Source organism: Panthera uncia, assembly GCF_023721935.1.
Source record: "Panthera uncia isolate 11264 chromosome B3 unlocalized genomic scaffold, Puncia_PCG_1.0 HiC_scaffold_1, whole genome shotgun sequence".
Taxonomy (NCBI): Eukaryota; Metazoa; Chordata; class Mammalia; order Carnivora; family Felidae; genus Panthera; species Panthera uncia.
Genome location: NW_026057582.1, coordinates 29,546,548 through 29,563,451, shown reverse-complemented (window position 1 = coordinate 29,563,451; position 16,904 = coordinate 29,546,548). Strand labels below are relative to the sequence as shown.

The following is a 16,904-nucleotide window of genomic DNA, read 5'->3' as shown; positions in this document are numbered from 1 at the left end:
TAAACCTAGGGGTGCAGTTACCAGAATAATTTTAACTGAAGAATGGAGACAAAAAATATGAGAAATACAGAAAAGTACCTAAAACACATTGGGCCAGAGTGAAATACATATATATAATGGAATTCCCAGGAGGAAACCAAGTAAAGCATTATTTAGGGGACAGAATCAATATTTGAAGAAATACCGGTAGAAGATTTCCAGAACCGATGAAAGACAATGAATTAAGATGGATTCGTGGAGCTCTTCCTGCCCTAAGCAAGATGAATACAAAGAAAATTAGGCATATGTCCATCAGAATCAAAATTTCTGAACTTAGAAGAAAAAGGGAAAAAAATCTTAAATAGCCGGGGGGGGGGGGGGGGCGGGAAACACCTTCAAAGAAGAATAGGACAACTAGCTGTTAAAATCAGCCATTTGTTGGGCTGTGAAGCATAAAGAAAAGGTAGAAGCCGCCAGGAGTTTCTAGAGTGCCAAAAGAGTAACTCTCACAATGGATTTTCCCCAATAAAAATATTCTTTCAAGATGTAGGCAAAACTAATTTATAGTTGGGGGGAGAAACTGATCACTTGAGTTAGTTGATGCAGGGATGGGCTGTACACAGGAACCAGGAAACTTGGAGATGATGGAAATAATTTTATATTTTAATGGTGGTACAGATGTGTTAGAACTCATTAAATCAAATGGATGCAGTTAACTGTTCAGAAGTTATATACCAGTGAAGTTGACAAAAACTCAAGGGTAGATTTCTTTTTTTTTAATTTTTTTTTTTTTAACGTTTATTTATTTTTGAGACAGAGAGAGAGCACGAACGGGGGAGGGTCAGAGAGAGAGGGAGACACAGAATCCGAAACAGGCTCCAGGCTCCTAGCTGTCAGCACGGACCCCGAAGCGGGGCTCGAACTCACATACCGCGAGATCATGACCTGAGCCGAAGTCGGCCGCCTAACCGACTGAGCCACCCAGGCGCCCCAGATTTCTGCTTCCATCTAGGATTAAGAAAGAAGGACTGGATTTACCTTCCCGTCTGAAACAACTTTTTTAAAAGTAGGCACACAATGAAACTGTGGTTTTTATGACATTGGGCATTAGGCAGCAAAGGACAGTGATCTCTGGGAGCTGGGGCACAGATTAAATGAGGGGTAAGGTCACCCCAGCTTTCTGCCTAAAGAGTTTGCAGACTACAGCACAGGGAGGAGCATGGCCGGGCGGGGGCAGGGAATGCCCAAGGAGTCTCCCTGAGTGGAGACTTACAGGTGAGTCCAGGGAGGCCCAGGAGGGGTAAGTGCATGCATTTGAGGAAACTGCTGGAGGAGCCTTGAGAAGCCCCCTACAGGTTTAGGGAGGCAAATCCTCAGTCCCCCCACAAAGCCGAGGACAGTTTTTGCATCCACTGGGTCGACTGGAGAACCTCATAGTTCACATGGCAGGGAGTAGTCTCACAATAGTTTTGCCTCAATAGTGAGTGGGGCAAAATTACCCTCAGATTAAACACTGCTGTTGTATGACCTAACAGTTTAATAAAAAGCAGGAACTGTAGGGATCAAACTGTTCCCAAATATCTGTGTCCCAGAGTAGCATTCAGGCTTCCTCAAGGCTTCACAGCCCACACTCTGAGAACTGCCTCACAGTAAAGTAAGCACCTTTTAGTGACGGTTTTAAATTTCTGGATTAAATCAGACCCTGTAAAAGTTTTATAAGAATTTAGAACTGGGTTGTTCTCGTGCTCTTTGCCACCCCAGTGACCTTCCCAAGGCCGTGACAGCAGGCAAGAAGAGGTGAAAATGCCGAACCTCAGACCAGTTCTCTGAGAAGCGGGTTCTTCAAATCTGTTTCTCCTGGTGGAGGGCTCTGACTTTATCATCCTATCTTTCCAGAAACTCAGGGCTATGGAAATCAGATTGCAGTATTCGTTTCTTTGATCCTGTGTTGAAGTATCCACTTTATCAGAGGAAGAACAATTTTACGTACAGTTGGTCCTGAGCTGTGAGAGCCCGTGTCACTTTCGGCGGGTGCTCGGGACACTTTGCTTTATCCAGACTCGAGGCCTTCATCTCAGAGACAACCTGTGTCCTGTAGGATTGGCCGTGATTCTTTTTTATAGCGTTTGTGGAGTGTCCAGACACATCCATAATGCTCCCTGGCAAGCATGGAATTGTATAGCATGATCCTGGGATTACCCAAAGCAAAAATCCTGAACTGTGGATAAACACAGCGTGTTCTCAGAATGGCTTGTGGTGTCATCATGACTCCATTTTGAGCATCACATGGAAGTAGTACGTATTCGTATGTGTAAACCCATATACGCGTGTGTTTGTGCCCGTCTCACAAAAAAGAGTGCTGTTTTACGTAACCTCCTAACTCAAAACCCCAGTCCGCAGCTCTGACTCCATTTACATTTGCTCTTTCCCTTGAAATGTTGCTTGTTACATTTACATAACTCCTCCTCAACAGCTCCTCTCATTCTGGCAGAGAACATGGTTGCTAACTAAGATTACAGGAGCCTGCGTTCAGAGAATGCCACCTACCTTGACTTAATTGCAGTGGAAGCCAAGAATGTTGTCACGTTAGAGGATAGAGCGGTGACATTCGGCACAATTCCTAAACGGAGGACATTTGACATTCTAACAGATTTCCTAATCCTCTTAAAGGCTCCTTCTTTTCACAAGCAGCAGACATCACTTGGTTCTCCGGGCTGCCGGTGGAGTTCACTAGAGCATGAGAAATCAGTCAAAAGAAGGCGGCACATTGTCTCATTGTCCTTGGATTCAGCTTCTCCAGTGGTTTGGGGGAAGTTTCCTTACTTTTCTCTGCAGTGAACTCCTTTCTTACATAAATGAAGGCCTCTGAATGTTGCATAGTGAAATCTTAGGCCTTTATCTGAGAAGTTTTAAAAAGCCATCCACAAATCCAGTGCTCCTGTGATGCTTTCTGTTGAACAGGGTGACTTTGTTGTACATTGTTGCATGAGAAAGGCTGATCTGGGAGGCACAGAGCCAAACAGCAAATAGTCCAAACCCCTTGCTTTCGCCGCATTGCTTTGTCTCTTTGATAGCTCTCCCTGCAGGGAGACAGTAAGGGTCTGGCTGTATTAAGGACTATTTTGTAACTGACATGGAGGCTACCGCTATTTTTTTATTTGTTAAGTCTTACTAGGGTAGGTACTCAGATTGATTCTAAAGCCAAGTTGAGGTCTCTACCTGTGGGAGCCCTCCTGCCAGCATTAGCCACATTCAGACATTTGAAGCCGGCCAGCCGAGAGAAGGGTGAAATGTCAGTGGTGTGCACTGTTTCGACTTTCCTACGTGTGGTATACAGAAATGAACTAAGTCCTAGATGTGCTTTTGTCCATGATGAAATAGAAATGGTGTGATGTCACGTGCTATTTTGAAAATATTCCAGTATCACCGTATCCAGTTATTTGCTAATTTCAGACTGGGAACTTTACCTTCTGCTTGTTGGAGGAGGCGGAGAAAGGTAGAGCCAATTCTGCGCGATTAGAGCACTCCTAGGGAGCTCTCATGTCTCTGGGTCATGTAAAGGCCACGGAGCTTCCTTGTCAACAAGGTTGTGTGCAGTGGAGGGAGGAAAGCAAACAAGAGTTTGTCCCCTGTGACATTTTCCTGTTACTATTCTGAATCATCTGGTTTAGAAAGTTGGAAAGGGTAGTTCAGGGTCACAGTCCCTTATGTGAAACGGTAAGAGCTGGATGCGTTTCAGAGCTCAGAAATGTCCAGGGGATGTATACAGCATGTAGTAATATTCCCAATGGGATCTGAGACAACACCCCACAATCACATAAGTATTTCCCCAGGGGGGAGAAATGTGAAGTCACACAATGAGAAATAAACTAGAAGTATTAATGTCAGTCCATATCAAGTTTTACTGCCAAAAGTGTTTGCTTACATTTTGTTTTTACCTCTCAACTTCAGAATTGCAAATACGGGGCTGTGGCGGATGTTACAGCGATAGAAATCGAGCCTGGTTGAGTCGTGGTAATATTTAAGAGAGCTGAATCACAGGACTGACAATTTGTGGTCTTGTGTCTCTCCCTACTGGGCTAGTTACTTCCTTTTCCAGTCTCCGCCTTCACTTATCTGTCACCCGGGAATAATTAATTGTCTTATGGGCTGTTATGAAGATAAGCTAATGTATCTTGAGTACTAAACAATGATTGGCTTACAGCGGGTATTCAATAAATGTTAGCTGTTACAATTTTGCCTCTTCCCGTCCCTTTCTTCCCTTTCGTTTTTTACGAGATAAAAATTGCCTGAGGCAGCAGTCATGGTGCTGCTCTGGATATAGGCCAAAGCAGTGTGGATTGCCTCGATTTCAGTAGAGAATTAAAAGTCTATATTTAAAAAAAAAATTTTTTTAACGTGTATTTATTTCTGAGAGAAAGAGAGTGCAAGCAGGGAAGGGACAGAAAGAGTGAGACTGAAGATCTGAAGCAGGCTCTGCGCAGTGAGCTCAGAGCCCAATGTGGGGATCGAACTCACCGACAGAACTGTGAGATCATGACCTGAACCGAAATCAAGAGTCGGCTCCTTTACCGACTGAGCCATCCAGGCGCCCCCAAAGTCTAAATTTTTGTATTGAGAACAACACACAAAGTCTTGTTAAATGACTAATACCACCTTAAAATTTGTTTGCAGAATGACTAGACTTCTCAATGATGAGTAAATATTTTGATTAATGTCGCATCATATTTAAGTCCCTTGAATGCTTCATTTTAACTGTCTCTGAGGAAGGATTGTTTGCCACTAGCTGATTTGCCATTATGAAGCCCCTTTTAAAGTTTCTATTCAGGCACTCATCTTTTAGAAAAATATTTGAAAAGTACATTGTTGATGATGGTAGTGCTCTAAGAAAGATATAACTGAGGTTTATAATTTAGTATATTGGAAAAATGGCATTGGGAGAGAAATCTTTCCCAGTTTTACCAGAAAAAAAAAAATTAGCAAGAACATTAATGTGCTGCTTAGTCCATAACGATATGAATTTTAAAAGATACAATTTTAAAGTATTTTTTGTGTAGTGGAATTCTGCTTTTAAATTTGTAAGGACTTCCTTTTTGATTTTTTTCAATTTTTATTTTTTTTAAAGTTCACTTATTATATTTTGAGAGAGACAGAGAGCAAGTGGGTGAGGGGCAGAGAGAGAGGGAGAAAGAGAGAATCCCAAGCAGGTTCTGTGCTAGCCGCACGGAGCCTGATGTGGGACTCAAACTCACGAACCATGAGCTCATGTCCTGAGCTGAAACCAAGATGCTTAACCGACTGAGCCACCCAGGTGCCCCAGCCTTCCCTTTTTAAAAGGCGGAAATTATTGAAAAAGAATTACCTTTTGTTGTCCAACTGTTGTTGTTATTTTTTTTTTATAGCCTCATTTTGTACTTTGTAATCCACTCAGAGAAAATTCCCTAAAGTATCAACATCTGTTCTCATGATGTATTATCTTGACATACAGAAAATTTCAATTCATCTTCCTGACCTTTTCTCTTAATTTGTGAAGATTATAATTATAGATGCTGGTTCCACTGTTACTTTTTGGATTAGAGGACAGAAGGATTAAAACAGAAGGATTTGAAGAGAAGAGACCTGTTAGCCATGCTGGGCATGTGCCCTCCAGGAGTTAGGAGCATCTCAGTGGGGCACAGTGGATCTGCCTGTATTTATTTATTTATTTATTTATTCATTCATTCAATATATGAAGTTTATTGTCAAATTGGTTTCCATACAACACCCAGTGCTCATCCCAACAGGTGCCCTCCTCACTACCCATCACCCACCCTCCCCTCCCTCCCACCCCCCATCAACCCTCCCTGTGATATAACGTTTACAGAGCATGATGGTTCTTTTGCGCTCTCCCCCTCTAACCTCTCCTGTTTTTTTTTTTTTTTCTCCTTCCCCTCCCCCATGGGTTTCTGTTAAGTTTCTCAGGATCCACATAAGAGTGAAACCATATGGTATCTGTCTTTCTCTGTATGGCTTATTTCACTTAGCATCACACTCTCCATTTCCATCCACGTTGCTACAAAAGGCCATATTTCATTCTTTCTCATTGCCACGTAGTATTTCATTGTGTATATAAACCACAATTTCTTTATCCATTCATCAGTTGATGGACATTTAGGCTCTTTCCATAATTTGGCTATTGTTGAGAGTGCTGCTATAAACATTGGGGTACAAGTGCCCCTATGCATCAGTACTCCTGTATCCCTTGGGTAAATTCCTAGCAGTGCTATTGCTGGGTCATAGGGTAGGTCTGTTTTTAATTTTCTGAGGAACCTCCACACTGCTTTCCAGAGCGGCTGCACCAGTTTGCATTCCCACCAACAGTGCAAGAGGGTTCCCGTTTCTCCACATCCTCTCCAGCATCTATAGTCTCCTGATTTGTTCATTTTGGCCACTCTGACTGGTGTGAGGTGATATCTGAGTGTGGTTTTGATTTGTATTTCCCTGATGAGGAGCGACGTTGAACATCTTTTCATGTGCCTGTTGGATCTGCCTGTATTTATATGCCTCGTACCGCCTCTCTTTGCAGCTGAACTATCAGCAGAAGGTAGGCATCATGTACTGCAGAGCTGGACAGAGCACCGAAGAAGAGATCTACAACAATGAGTCAGCCGGCCCGGCCTTTGAGGAATTCCTTCAGCTGTTGGGAGAACGCGTTCGGCTCAAAGGATTTGAGAAGTACCGTGCACAGCTTGACACCAAAAGTAAGAAATACTTACACTCTCCTGCTAGGCTTATTTCCGCCCTGCTGTGTTGATGTTCATCTGCTAGATTGCCCATAAAACAATATTGCCGTTTACTGCAGAACACCGCCGGGGACAGGGGAGAGGAAGCCAGAGAAGGAGGACGCGGCCCCAGGACATTTGACGACTGTAATCAAAGTAGCTAGGATCGGACTGTTAAAAAGAAACGGTGTTCTCAGCAGCGTGGATGGAGCGATAGGGCAGGGGTGCAACTCACGCGGGATTGCTCCTGGGTAGGGTCGTGTAAATGTCACTATAGTTAGGTGAATGTTAGAGCGACTAAAACTTCCAGAATCTTGTAGCCATCTGGTCATAAGCCCCGGAATTTTTTACTTTCATTGATTTATCTTGTAATCCCCATGCGTATGGATGCAGTCAATCTTCATGATAAGGGTTTTCTTATTCATTTTTGTCTTCTATTAAGATTGAGGTTTTTTTGTTTGCCTCTTTTCTATTTTTATTGTTCGTACTCTAATTGAATCCCTAAGGAAATAGGCCTCTTAGCTTTGGTATTAGTTTGGCTCCTGAAATATGTTGATTAAGAGCACAATACTGGAACAGTCTCTTTAGCTATGGCTCATGAACACACAAGGTTGTGCGCTCCCATTCCCCGCGCCGTTAATAAGATAGTTACGTTCTCCAACATCTGTTTAGGTTACAGTATGTTGATGTCTGCTGTGTGTCTGTGAGGAGGCAGTTTTAAATTTTATCTCAGAATCCATCCATGGACACCTATGACCTGTTTTTCTTTGAGAGGGTCTTTGGATTAGCACATCTGTATGGCAGTCTATAGTAATCTCCGATTTTCTGTACAGGAAATTAAATAAGGAGTTGAGTCATGAAAACAGAAAAGCATTCATAAACTCCACTGCAGGGAAGAATTTCCTGTTGCCATGGTTTTGCTGTTGCCAACTTGGAAACGACATGCAGGAGAGACTATTAAAGCCCATAAATAGCCTAGACTCTTAAATATTATTTTAGCGTTCCATACTCTACTTGCAATTGCGTAAAACGTTAAATTTTAATACGTCCTGAGCTCTTCTTTCCCAGATTTTCTGACATTTGCCCTATACGCTTCATTCATGTTGTCCTAGTTTGCAGTGTTCTATAAATTACCACCACCACGAAGAGCTATATGAAAGCTTCTGGGAAGAGTGTACTAAGCACCCTGCTTCTATGCATGAATGGCCAGATTGGAAATTGATTAAGACTGTGTATTATTTGTGTGTTCACACATTCCCAGCCGCCTCTTGATGATGAAAGGCAACATGAGAAAAGTATAGCAAGACCATACTTAAGCAGTGTGGCATCAAGTAAGACACTGAAATAAACAAAATAAGCACTGTACGCATATTTTGCCTCAAAATCCCAATAGCTGCACAGGCTAGAGGGGGATAAGCCTGGGTTAGCTGACCTCCTCTAGCAGCATACTTGTTCTGTAATATTCAGCAGGGAAGGGTTCCTTTTCACTGTGGTGCCCTCCTTTAAGACCCCTAGTAACCTTTCAGGGCATAGCTGATGAGCAGAGGAATGAGCAGACAGTTTCTTTTTCTGTCCTTTCAGAGTGTCAGATTTCTTCCAGGGAACAAAAAGTCGGAAAGTATTTCTATCGTAAAGCTCTAAAAGAGGCAGTTTGCATGTTTATCTCTCTTACTTCAAGCCAGTAGTGTCAAAACCAGCCTCTGCACGTCCCACAGCTTCTCATTGGCCATGGCACCCCCAAAGATAAGATTTTGCTCTGTGTGCTAGAAGATAATCTCACCACGTTTTGTCTAACCTTACTTTGTGTCAGGAAACTCTCTCTTTCAGTATAATCATTAAAAACAGAAAATGCTGGGGCACCTGGGTGGCTCAGTCCGGCGTCTCACTTTTGATTTCAGCTCAGGTCACGACTTCATGGTTCATGAGTTCGAGCCCTGTATCAGGCTCCGCACTGAGTGTGGAGCCTGCTTGGGACCCATTCTTTCTCTCCTCCTCCGCCCCCCCCCCCCAATTTCTCTGTCTCTCCCATGCTTGTGCTCTCTCTTTCTCTCTCTCTCTCTCTTTAGCTCTCTCTCTCTCAAAATAAATAAACTAAAAAAAAAAAAAAATCTTCAAAATAAATAAATAATAAGTAAGAGAAAATGTTTTCCAGGACAAGTGTTCCTGTAGGATCACTTCTTGTACATATGACATTGTAGGTGTGATTGGATCTGTGGGTTCATAGTTTCCATCAAATAAAAGTAGTAATTGCCAATCTTCATTTTTTTTCTGTTGCCATCTTCTGAATTTCCAATTATACATACATTAGATCACTCACTAGTGTACCTCAGGTTAATGAAGCTGTTTTAATTTTTTTTAAACTTTTTTTCCCTGTGCTTCCATTTGGATAATTCCTATTAGTATATCTTCCAAGTTCACTGTGCTTTTCTTCTACAGTGTCTTAATCTGCTGTTAATCCAGTCCAGTGAAATTTTCATTTGAGATATTATCATCTCCAGAAGCCAGAATTGCATTTGGTCCTCTTCTCAGTTATCTAGTTTATCTTCATTAGGTTCATGTTGTCCTTTAAATCCTTGAATATGTTTATTTTATTTTTTTAGTGTTTATTTTGAGAGAGAGAGAGAGAGAGAGAGAGAGAGAGAGAGAAAATGCGTGAGTGGGGGAGGGCTAGAGGGAGAGAGGATCCCGAGCAGCCTCCCGGCTCTGCATCCCAGCACGGATGCAGGGTTCAATCCTACGACCACGAGATCATGACCTGAGCCCAACTCAAGAGTTGGGACACTTAACCGACTGAGCCACCCAGGTGCCCCTCCTTGATGTATTTATGATAGCTGTGTTCAAGTCTCTGCATGCTAATTCTGTCGTCCTTGTCATTTGAAGCCTCCATTTAACAAATCTTCTCTTGCTTTTGAGTTACATTTTAGTGCTGCATGTATCTGGTTACTTTTGATTGGAGAGTGTATATTCTGAATGTTTTCTGATTGAGTGTCTAGATTGTGTTGTCTTCTTCAAAGAGTGTTGAGTTTTGCTTTAGTGAGCAGTTAAGTTACTTACAAAACAGCTTGATCTTTATGAATCTTGTTCTTAAGCATACCCAGGGCAGTGTTTACTCTCTAATGTAGCTCTGCTACTAAGGCATGACTTTTCTTATGTCTGAGGACCTGCATATTCAATGAGGTCTCTTTACTGTGGCTGGTTAGAACTTGAGTGCCTTCCAACCCTGTGTCAGCCGTGAGAATTGTTTGCCTTACGATTCTTTGGTGGTTTTTCTTTGCCTAATAGTTTTTCCCTCTTTCTCTTACTGAGTTATAATTGACATACAGCATTATGTTAGTTTCAGGTGTACAACATATTGATCCAATACTTGCATGTGTTGTGAAATGACCACCACCACAAGTCTAATTAACATGTGTCACCATACAAGGTTACAAACAATCTTTTTTCTTGCGATGACAACATCTAAGATCTACTCCTAGCAACTTTCAGATATGCAATACAGTATTATTCACCGTGGTCACCATGCTGTACACTACCCTAATAGTTTTCCTTTGCCTGGCTTGTGGAATCTTCCTCTGTGTGTGTGCAGCTTCATCGTGAGCCCAAGACTCAAGGAGACCCTTATGCGGATTTCTGAACCTCTTTCACTGTGTAGTTTCCTCCCCTTTGGTACGCTGCCCTGCGAATATCAACTACCTCAGGCTTCCTGAACTCCAGTATATTTTGGCTTTCCCTCTTCAAAGCCGTGCACTGTGCCGCTGTTCCAAAAGTTCCTCCAGGTAGAAAACCTGGTGGGATCAGAGGGCTCATCTTCTTTTATTCTTTTTTCTCTGGGATCACTATCCAATGCTGCCTATTGTAAAATGTCTGAAAAAAAGTTGTTTCAGATATTTCGTCAGTTTTTCTAGTTACTTACGATGGGAGGACAAGTCCCATATACCAAGTTACCTCTGGTGGAAGCCGAGGTCCCAGATATTCTGTGTGTTTGTCATTTCATTTACTCCTCAAAGTGTTTACTAGGTACTGGTTCTCCCCATTTTACAGAATTGGCTTCTTTAGATTAACGTGCCCAATGTTAGACAGCAAGGAAGCACTAGTGAGGTGGAACAGATCCTAGTGCTGTGGTTAAGGAGGTGTTCAGAGAAAGCATAAATGTGGAATTAAATACAGTGAAGCCCAGGGCTCTCTGCCTTGTGCCTGTGACTCTTCCCTTTCTCTCCAGCCCTTGGGCTAAAATTACCCAAGCCAACTCATGAAACAGCTCTACTTGTCATGCATTACAATTATATTCAGATTTTAGTACTTTGGTAAAAGAGGGAAAGGCTCAGAAGAAATGGTTCTTCTCTTTGCCAGTGTTTCATACAAAGTCCATTTTCCTGTTTTCAGAAGTAAGGTCTTTTAGCAAATAAGCTACAAATGGGGCGGGGTGGAACAGTTCTGCAAAGAAGAAATTTTCAGGAGTGGGTTTTTGTTCCCCCTCCTTACTTTGTTTCCTTATTTGAATGGTATAACCTCTAGATAATTACCGTCCTCTCATTCTACAGCAAATACAAAAATAAACTTCCCACCAAGCAGTGTGTTATTTGAAAGCTAGAGACCACCTTCACTTATAACTGTGCATATGGATTATTATTTGGGAAATCATTTCCTGAACGAGGCTTGTTTGTCAAGTCAGAACAGAGGAGACTTTAGGAGCCCTTTGTAAGCATTCCTTCCAAGCCTTGCCTTCGTTAATTTGCTGTAGTATTAGTGAATGCTTGTTGCTTCCCCCTTTTGTTAGCAGCGTTTTAAAAACCAAGGAAATAAATCCTCCTGTATTTGGAATATTTAAACTTCGATAGGGAAGGGGGTAAAACTAGCATTGTTTAAATGCTCTGCATATGCAAAGGGCATTTGGAGTCAGAGACACTGATGAATGAAGGAAAGGACTCTTTCTTCACCTCCTTCAACTTCAAACTACTTTAACGTAAGGTTTTTCCTCTGAGTGTTTCTGGGATGTGCTTGGCAAAGAAATGAAAATACATAAAAGTCCTTGTTTAAGGAGACTACACTTTTCACCTCAACTGCACAAAATTCCAAATTCTAATCAACACATTTCCTGAGCATCTTTTGTGGGCTAGCACCTCTACATACGTTAATTCGCTTAATCCTTCCAGCAACAAGAATATCAATGGGCAGAGAGGTGATGTGATTTGTTTGTGGTCATTTAGCAAAGATGCCACTGGCATTCAAATTCAGATCTTCTTACTTCCAAATTGGGAAGCCAGGTAATTGCAGGTGTCTCGCAAAGTGAGGAGTTGGTAGAAAATACTAGTGGCTGATTCCGAAGTACCAACCCCACACCCATCTTGTCCTTCGTCATCTCTCAACGTGCTACTGATTTTGAGATGCCTTGAGTCCCAGGTATGTTCACATGCACCCTCGCATATCCTGAAACTGACACCATATGAATGCACCTGCTGTGGCCAAGGGTACTGCTATAAACTCTTCTTTATTCCACCCTCATTAAAGCAGAGTAACTCATCTGCTGGCTGTGTCTAAATGTACATTGAAAGAATATTAGCAAATACGATAGATGCCAGAGCAGGTAGAATTCTTGATTTCCCCAAATACTTCATTAGTGAGTGAGTGAAATAGTGCCACAAGGGCAGAAGTGTGTCTCATCTCGAATGATGCCAGTGTTCCAGATGTCCGTTCTTGGCCCTGACTCTGTTTCTGAGCATTGACTTCTGCATTCCCCAGACCCTGAGGCAAGGTTGCATAGACAGGGGATCAGGGGTCTTAAAGGGTTGGTCCCCAGCAGCCAACTGACAATGATTATATTTCAAGTTAAATAAAAGGATAAAAATGAGATCTACAGGCTATCTGACTTCATCTTACATTTGATGTGTTCTCTCGTGGTGAGGACATTTAATAAATGGAACTTAAGCTTTCTTCCTTCTGTTGACTTTATTTAGTCTGCATGAGTTTAGGTAACAAGATTACTTTTCTCTTGTGTTCATAAATATTTAAAACTAGGAACTTTCCTGAAATCAAGTTGCATAGGCCCGTTTTCCTTCATCTAGCTTTTCTTAACTCTGGATACATCCGTTAGTGACTGCAAAATGGTTGTAAAAAAAATCTAATTACTTTTCCTTATCCAGATTCGTATACATACACTTTATCAACCAAGTTTCAGCCTACAGAAAAGTAAAGGAGTTGAGCCCAAAAGAGAAGTCAGAGATGATTATGACACTGTCTCTGAAACTGCTCTACAAACGTATTAACCTATTCATACCATTCATGGGGTTTTGGAGTGATGAGGGTCTGGAGCCGATGGCCAAGAAAGAATTCTTGAGATGTTTTTGGTGCAAAAAGGTGATTTTATTAAAGTGCAGGGACAGGACCCATGGGCAGAAAGAGCTGCACTGGAGTTGTGAAGAATGGCTGGTGATACGCTATGGAACTGGGGGAGGTAAAGGCAAAAAGGAGGCCTCCAGAAGGACTTTCATATACTAAAGACTGATAATACACGAGAGGCCTAGCTCTTGTCAAGCTAAGGTTGTTTTCCCTCTAGTAAGGCATCAGACATTACAACTGTAGGGGGTTCCTAGAGAAATGTTATACTCTATATTTGTCTCAAGTATTTGTCAGTGGGCTGCAGGTTATAAAGAAATTTAATTTTACCTGCCATTTCCTTCTTGCCTTTGTTCCCCACATCACTGTGGAGGGGAAGGTGATGTTGGGGCTCCAGGCAACTGAGTCTATAGGTTTCTGGAGATTAGGCTATTGATAAGATTGCCTTTTTCTAGTAATTTACTAAGACATTTATAAACTGATGGAGACTTGTGTCCTACATGACTGTGATCTCTTACCAGTTGACCATTTGTTTTCTTTCCTTTCCTTTGTTCTTGGGCAGCCCGGAGTGCCTGAGGAATGTCACATGTATCCCACCTGGGGGGCAGGGGAGGAGGGTGTGCTGAACTTGTGCTTTGTCCTCAGCTTGCCTTGTGCTCTCTCATCACAGTCTTCAAATAGAAATGCCTAATGTAGGATATTATCCCATATCTACACTTTTTGAAAGCAGCAGAGAAAAATATTATTGTTCCTTAATTATTCAGTGTCTTCTTATCATCTACACTGAATATTAGAAATTTTACTTTCCATGACTTAGCATAGAATGTTGACCTTATTAGTGGGTATATGCCACCCACTGGTAGTATGATTTGGAGGCAAATCACATGATTATCAAGATGACCCATAAGATGCCCGAATTTACTTTTAAAGCTCCATACAGATAAGAAGGAGCATTATCTTCTTTCCACCCCTCTTCTCAAGCATATTTCCCATTATAAATTTTTCAATATATATATTCTTTACCCAGAGCAAAATGGAATTTTGTCATTTTCATTTTTTCCTGATTGCCAAGCTAATTAAGTTTTTCATGGTTTCAGGGTTTCCGGGTCACTAAAAATATAATAATAGAAACATTGGATGCTTTATTCTTTGGGAAATATAGCAAACATTCGTTTTCCATTCTTTCTGGTAACGTTTAACAATTCTGTTACTTATATAGTATTTTCAGGATTTTGAAATTCCTTATGGCTCGGAAAGGAAAATTTCATTGTTTTGACTCTTGTTTCACCTTTGAAGCTTTTGGAACTGTTCAAACTGTTTAAAATTATCAGCAAAACTTGAGGGTTTCCAGAGGTCCCCAGAAAAAGGCTGGTGAAGCAGCGTCTATTACATAAATGAGGCACCCAGAAAGGACAGCGAGAGCGGGCCAGAAGTAGAAAAGCAAGTTTACCTTCAGGGTTGTCTTCCACATCAGCTTTCCTCTCTGGCAGTAATTCTTTTAGAATTAGGCAGACATACAAAGCAAAATGTAACACATGAGTTCTGGATGACAGTCTCTTTTCTAGTTCATTAATTTTGCCCCAAATTGACTTGAAACACATGTAAGTACACGTCAAAGCTGACACATTCGCTTTAAGGTTTAAAATGTACTAATCGGTTCAGAAGTTATTTATAAGTAGAGCCCTTAAAAGTAGATATGTTCTTCGTACTTAAGGCGTGTCTTAGATAGTCCAATTATTTATAGCAGTAATTTATAGTTTTTTGTGTTGGTGGCCATTAGCATTTAGAAGATATTTTTTTCTTGGGAGGCTATCTGTTGGTACATATTTTAGCAATTTTTTGAAAAATAGTCTGTGCTTTATTTCAGTTTTAGCTTGTTTTTAACCCTTTGCATTTTATGTCAGCTTCAAAGATTAAGTTCCTTCAAGAAGCTCGAGGTTGAAGCTCCAGGCTCTAGAACATGTTTACAAGCCTGTCTGCAAGCCACCATTGTGGTCTGTTTGTGGAGCAGCGCCTAAGGGCAGCAGAGCTCCTGCATCACAGTCACCCTGGGGGTGTTTATTAAAATAGATTCCTTTGCCCAGCCCTGTACCCACTGTGCAGTATTTCTGGGGGTGGTGCATGCAAATCTGCCTTTTAAACCAGCTCCCCAGATGCCAGTGTGCATGCTAAATTTTGAGAACTACTGCCTCTTGGTGTATACCAGAGGCTTTGTCTTGCAGCTTCCCCGAAGTGCAGTAAAACGTTCTGGTCTTCAACGGTATGGTTGATGAGGCTCGAATTTACCCAGCATGAACAAACAAACGCACTAATGTCATTTAGCAGCCTGCAAGTCCAGGTCCTTTAAGACCAGAGACGCTCCCTTTCGGTTGGACAGCTAATAATTCTCTTCTCTGGTTTCTGGTTATTTCTGGGCAATTGATTTGTTGATGATTAAGGGAGTAGAGGTTGCTCTCCCTTAAGGAAGATGAAAGCAGAACACAGTCTATAAAAACTTGTTGGACATTGCTTATAATACCTTTGTTATTCAGGTTACAGACCTATTAAGTTTTCATCTGTTTGTTAAGAATAAAACAACTCTCTTGCTTGAATCAGAAATATTGGAAAAGGCGGTCTTAACCTGACATCTGTGGACAGAGTTCAGGGGTGTGTGAACTTGGACGGGAAATCATTTTACATTTGTTTTCACTGACCCCTAATTAAAATTTAGGACTTCCTTCAATTATGAATGTGGGCAACAAACCACAGTTGCGTAAGTTCTACCTACGATTGTATTGCAAGTTGAGAGCATAGATATTTCCATATTGTATTTTTTTTTGGAGATCCCTCAAACTACTGCTTATGCACATCACTACTTCAGAATTATAGTAGTTCTGTTCGATCAATTGCTAAAACTTGTTACAGAAATCTAATGCTATTATAGTTTAAAATTATTTTTGATAACTGTTTCTCAGTATAATTGATTTCTATTGAAATCAGATGTAGTTTGTTTCGTGCATTTATAAATACTGTTCTGAGAAGGGACCCAGGCTTCCCTGGACCGCCAAAGAGAATCAGATACAAAAAATGGGTAAGAACACTGATGCTAGTTCTTATCTAGCATCTTTTCATCCTAAACGATTTCCTTTGTTTTCTTTTTTTGGAGATATTTTTCTTAAATGAACTATTTTTCCCATTCTTACAGTCATCTCATCATTATATCTATTTTTTTTTACTGTAGCTGACTCCACTGGAACCCATTCTCTGTATACAACATACAAAGACTATGAAATTATGTTCCATGTTTCCACCATGCTGCCATACACACCTAATAACAAGCAACAGGTAAGAGATCCCGGTGTTGTCTGTGTTTCCTACCCTTTTTCGTTTCCCCCAGAAGCCTAAGTGGCAAGTTTGTAAAATCTGAAACCAGAATTGAATGTTGCACCTGTCACCGCAGCAGGAAGCTTTTGTACTTTGCGGAAATAACGAATAGCAAATGAGCTGAAAACAAATGAAGAGACCCAGATTCTAGGTTAACAGCCAGCTGGATGGCTTTGTGAATTAATCATTTGCTTTTCACCCACGGGGATTGAGGTTTTCATGGAATCCGAAGAGAACAAGTTAAAATCATGGTGATTAGGTGACCCTGCAGTGTTGCAGAGAACATGTATGAGTGGGTGAAGTTCCATCTCAAGAGGCCAGGAGACAAAGCAGGAAAGTACTGATGTGTCATTTCAGATTTCAAAGGTTTGGTACACTGACTTGGAGACAAATCGGAATAAATGTCAGTGGGATCTCAGAAAAAGGTTTTTTTCTTAATGTTTGTCAGGAGGACAGCAAAGAACATAA

The 16,904-nt window shown here is 41.3% G+C and overlaps 1 protein-coding gene across 13 annotated transcripts in view; it reads left to right on the top strand.

The window, feature by feature from the left end:
* Positions 1 to 16,904, top strand: part of SIPA1L1 (signal induced proliferation associated 1 like 1) — a 361,673-nt gene that overhangs the window by 267,088 nt on the left and 77,681 nt on the right. For all 13 annotated transcript variants that reach the window (XM_049612534.1, XM_049612538.1, XM_049612526.1 and 10 more), the window contains 2 exons: positions 6,545 to 6,719; positions 16,294 to 16,397. In XM_049612534.1, the coding sequence (XP_049468491.1) occupies positions 6,545 to 6,719; positions 16,294 to 16,397 (279 nt within the window). The remainder of the gene's footprint in view (positions 1 to 6,544; positions 6,720 to 16,293; positions 16,398 to 16,904) is intronic.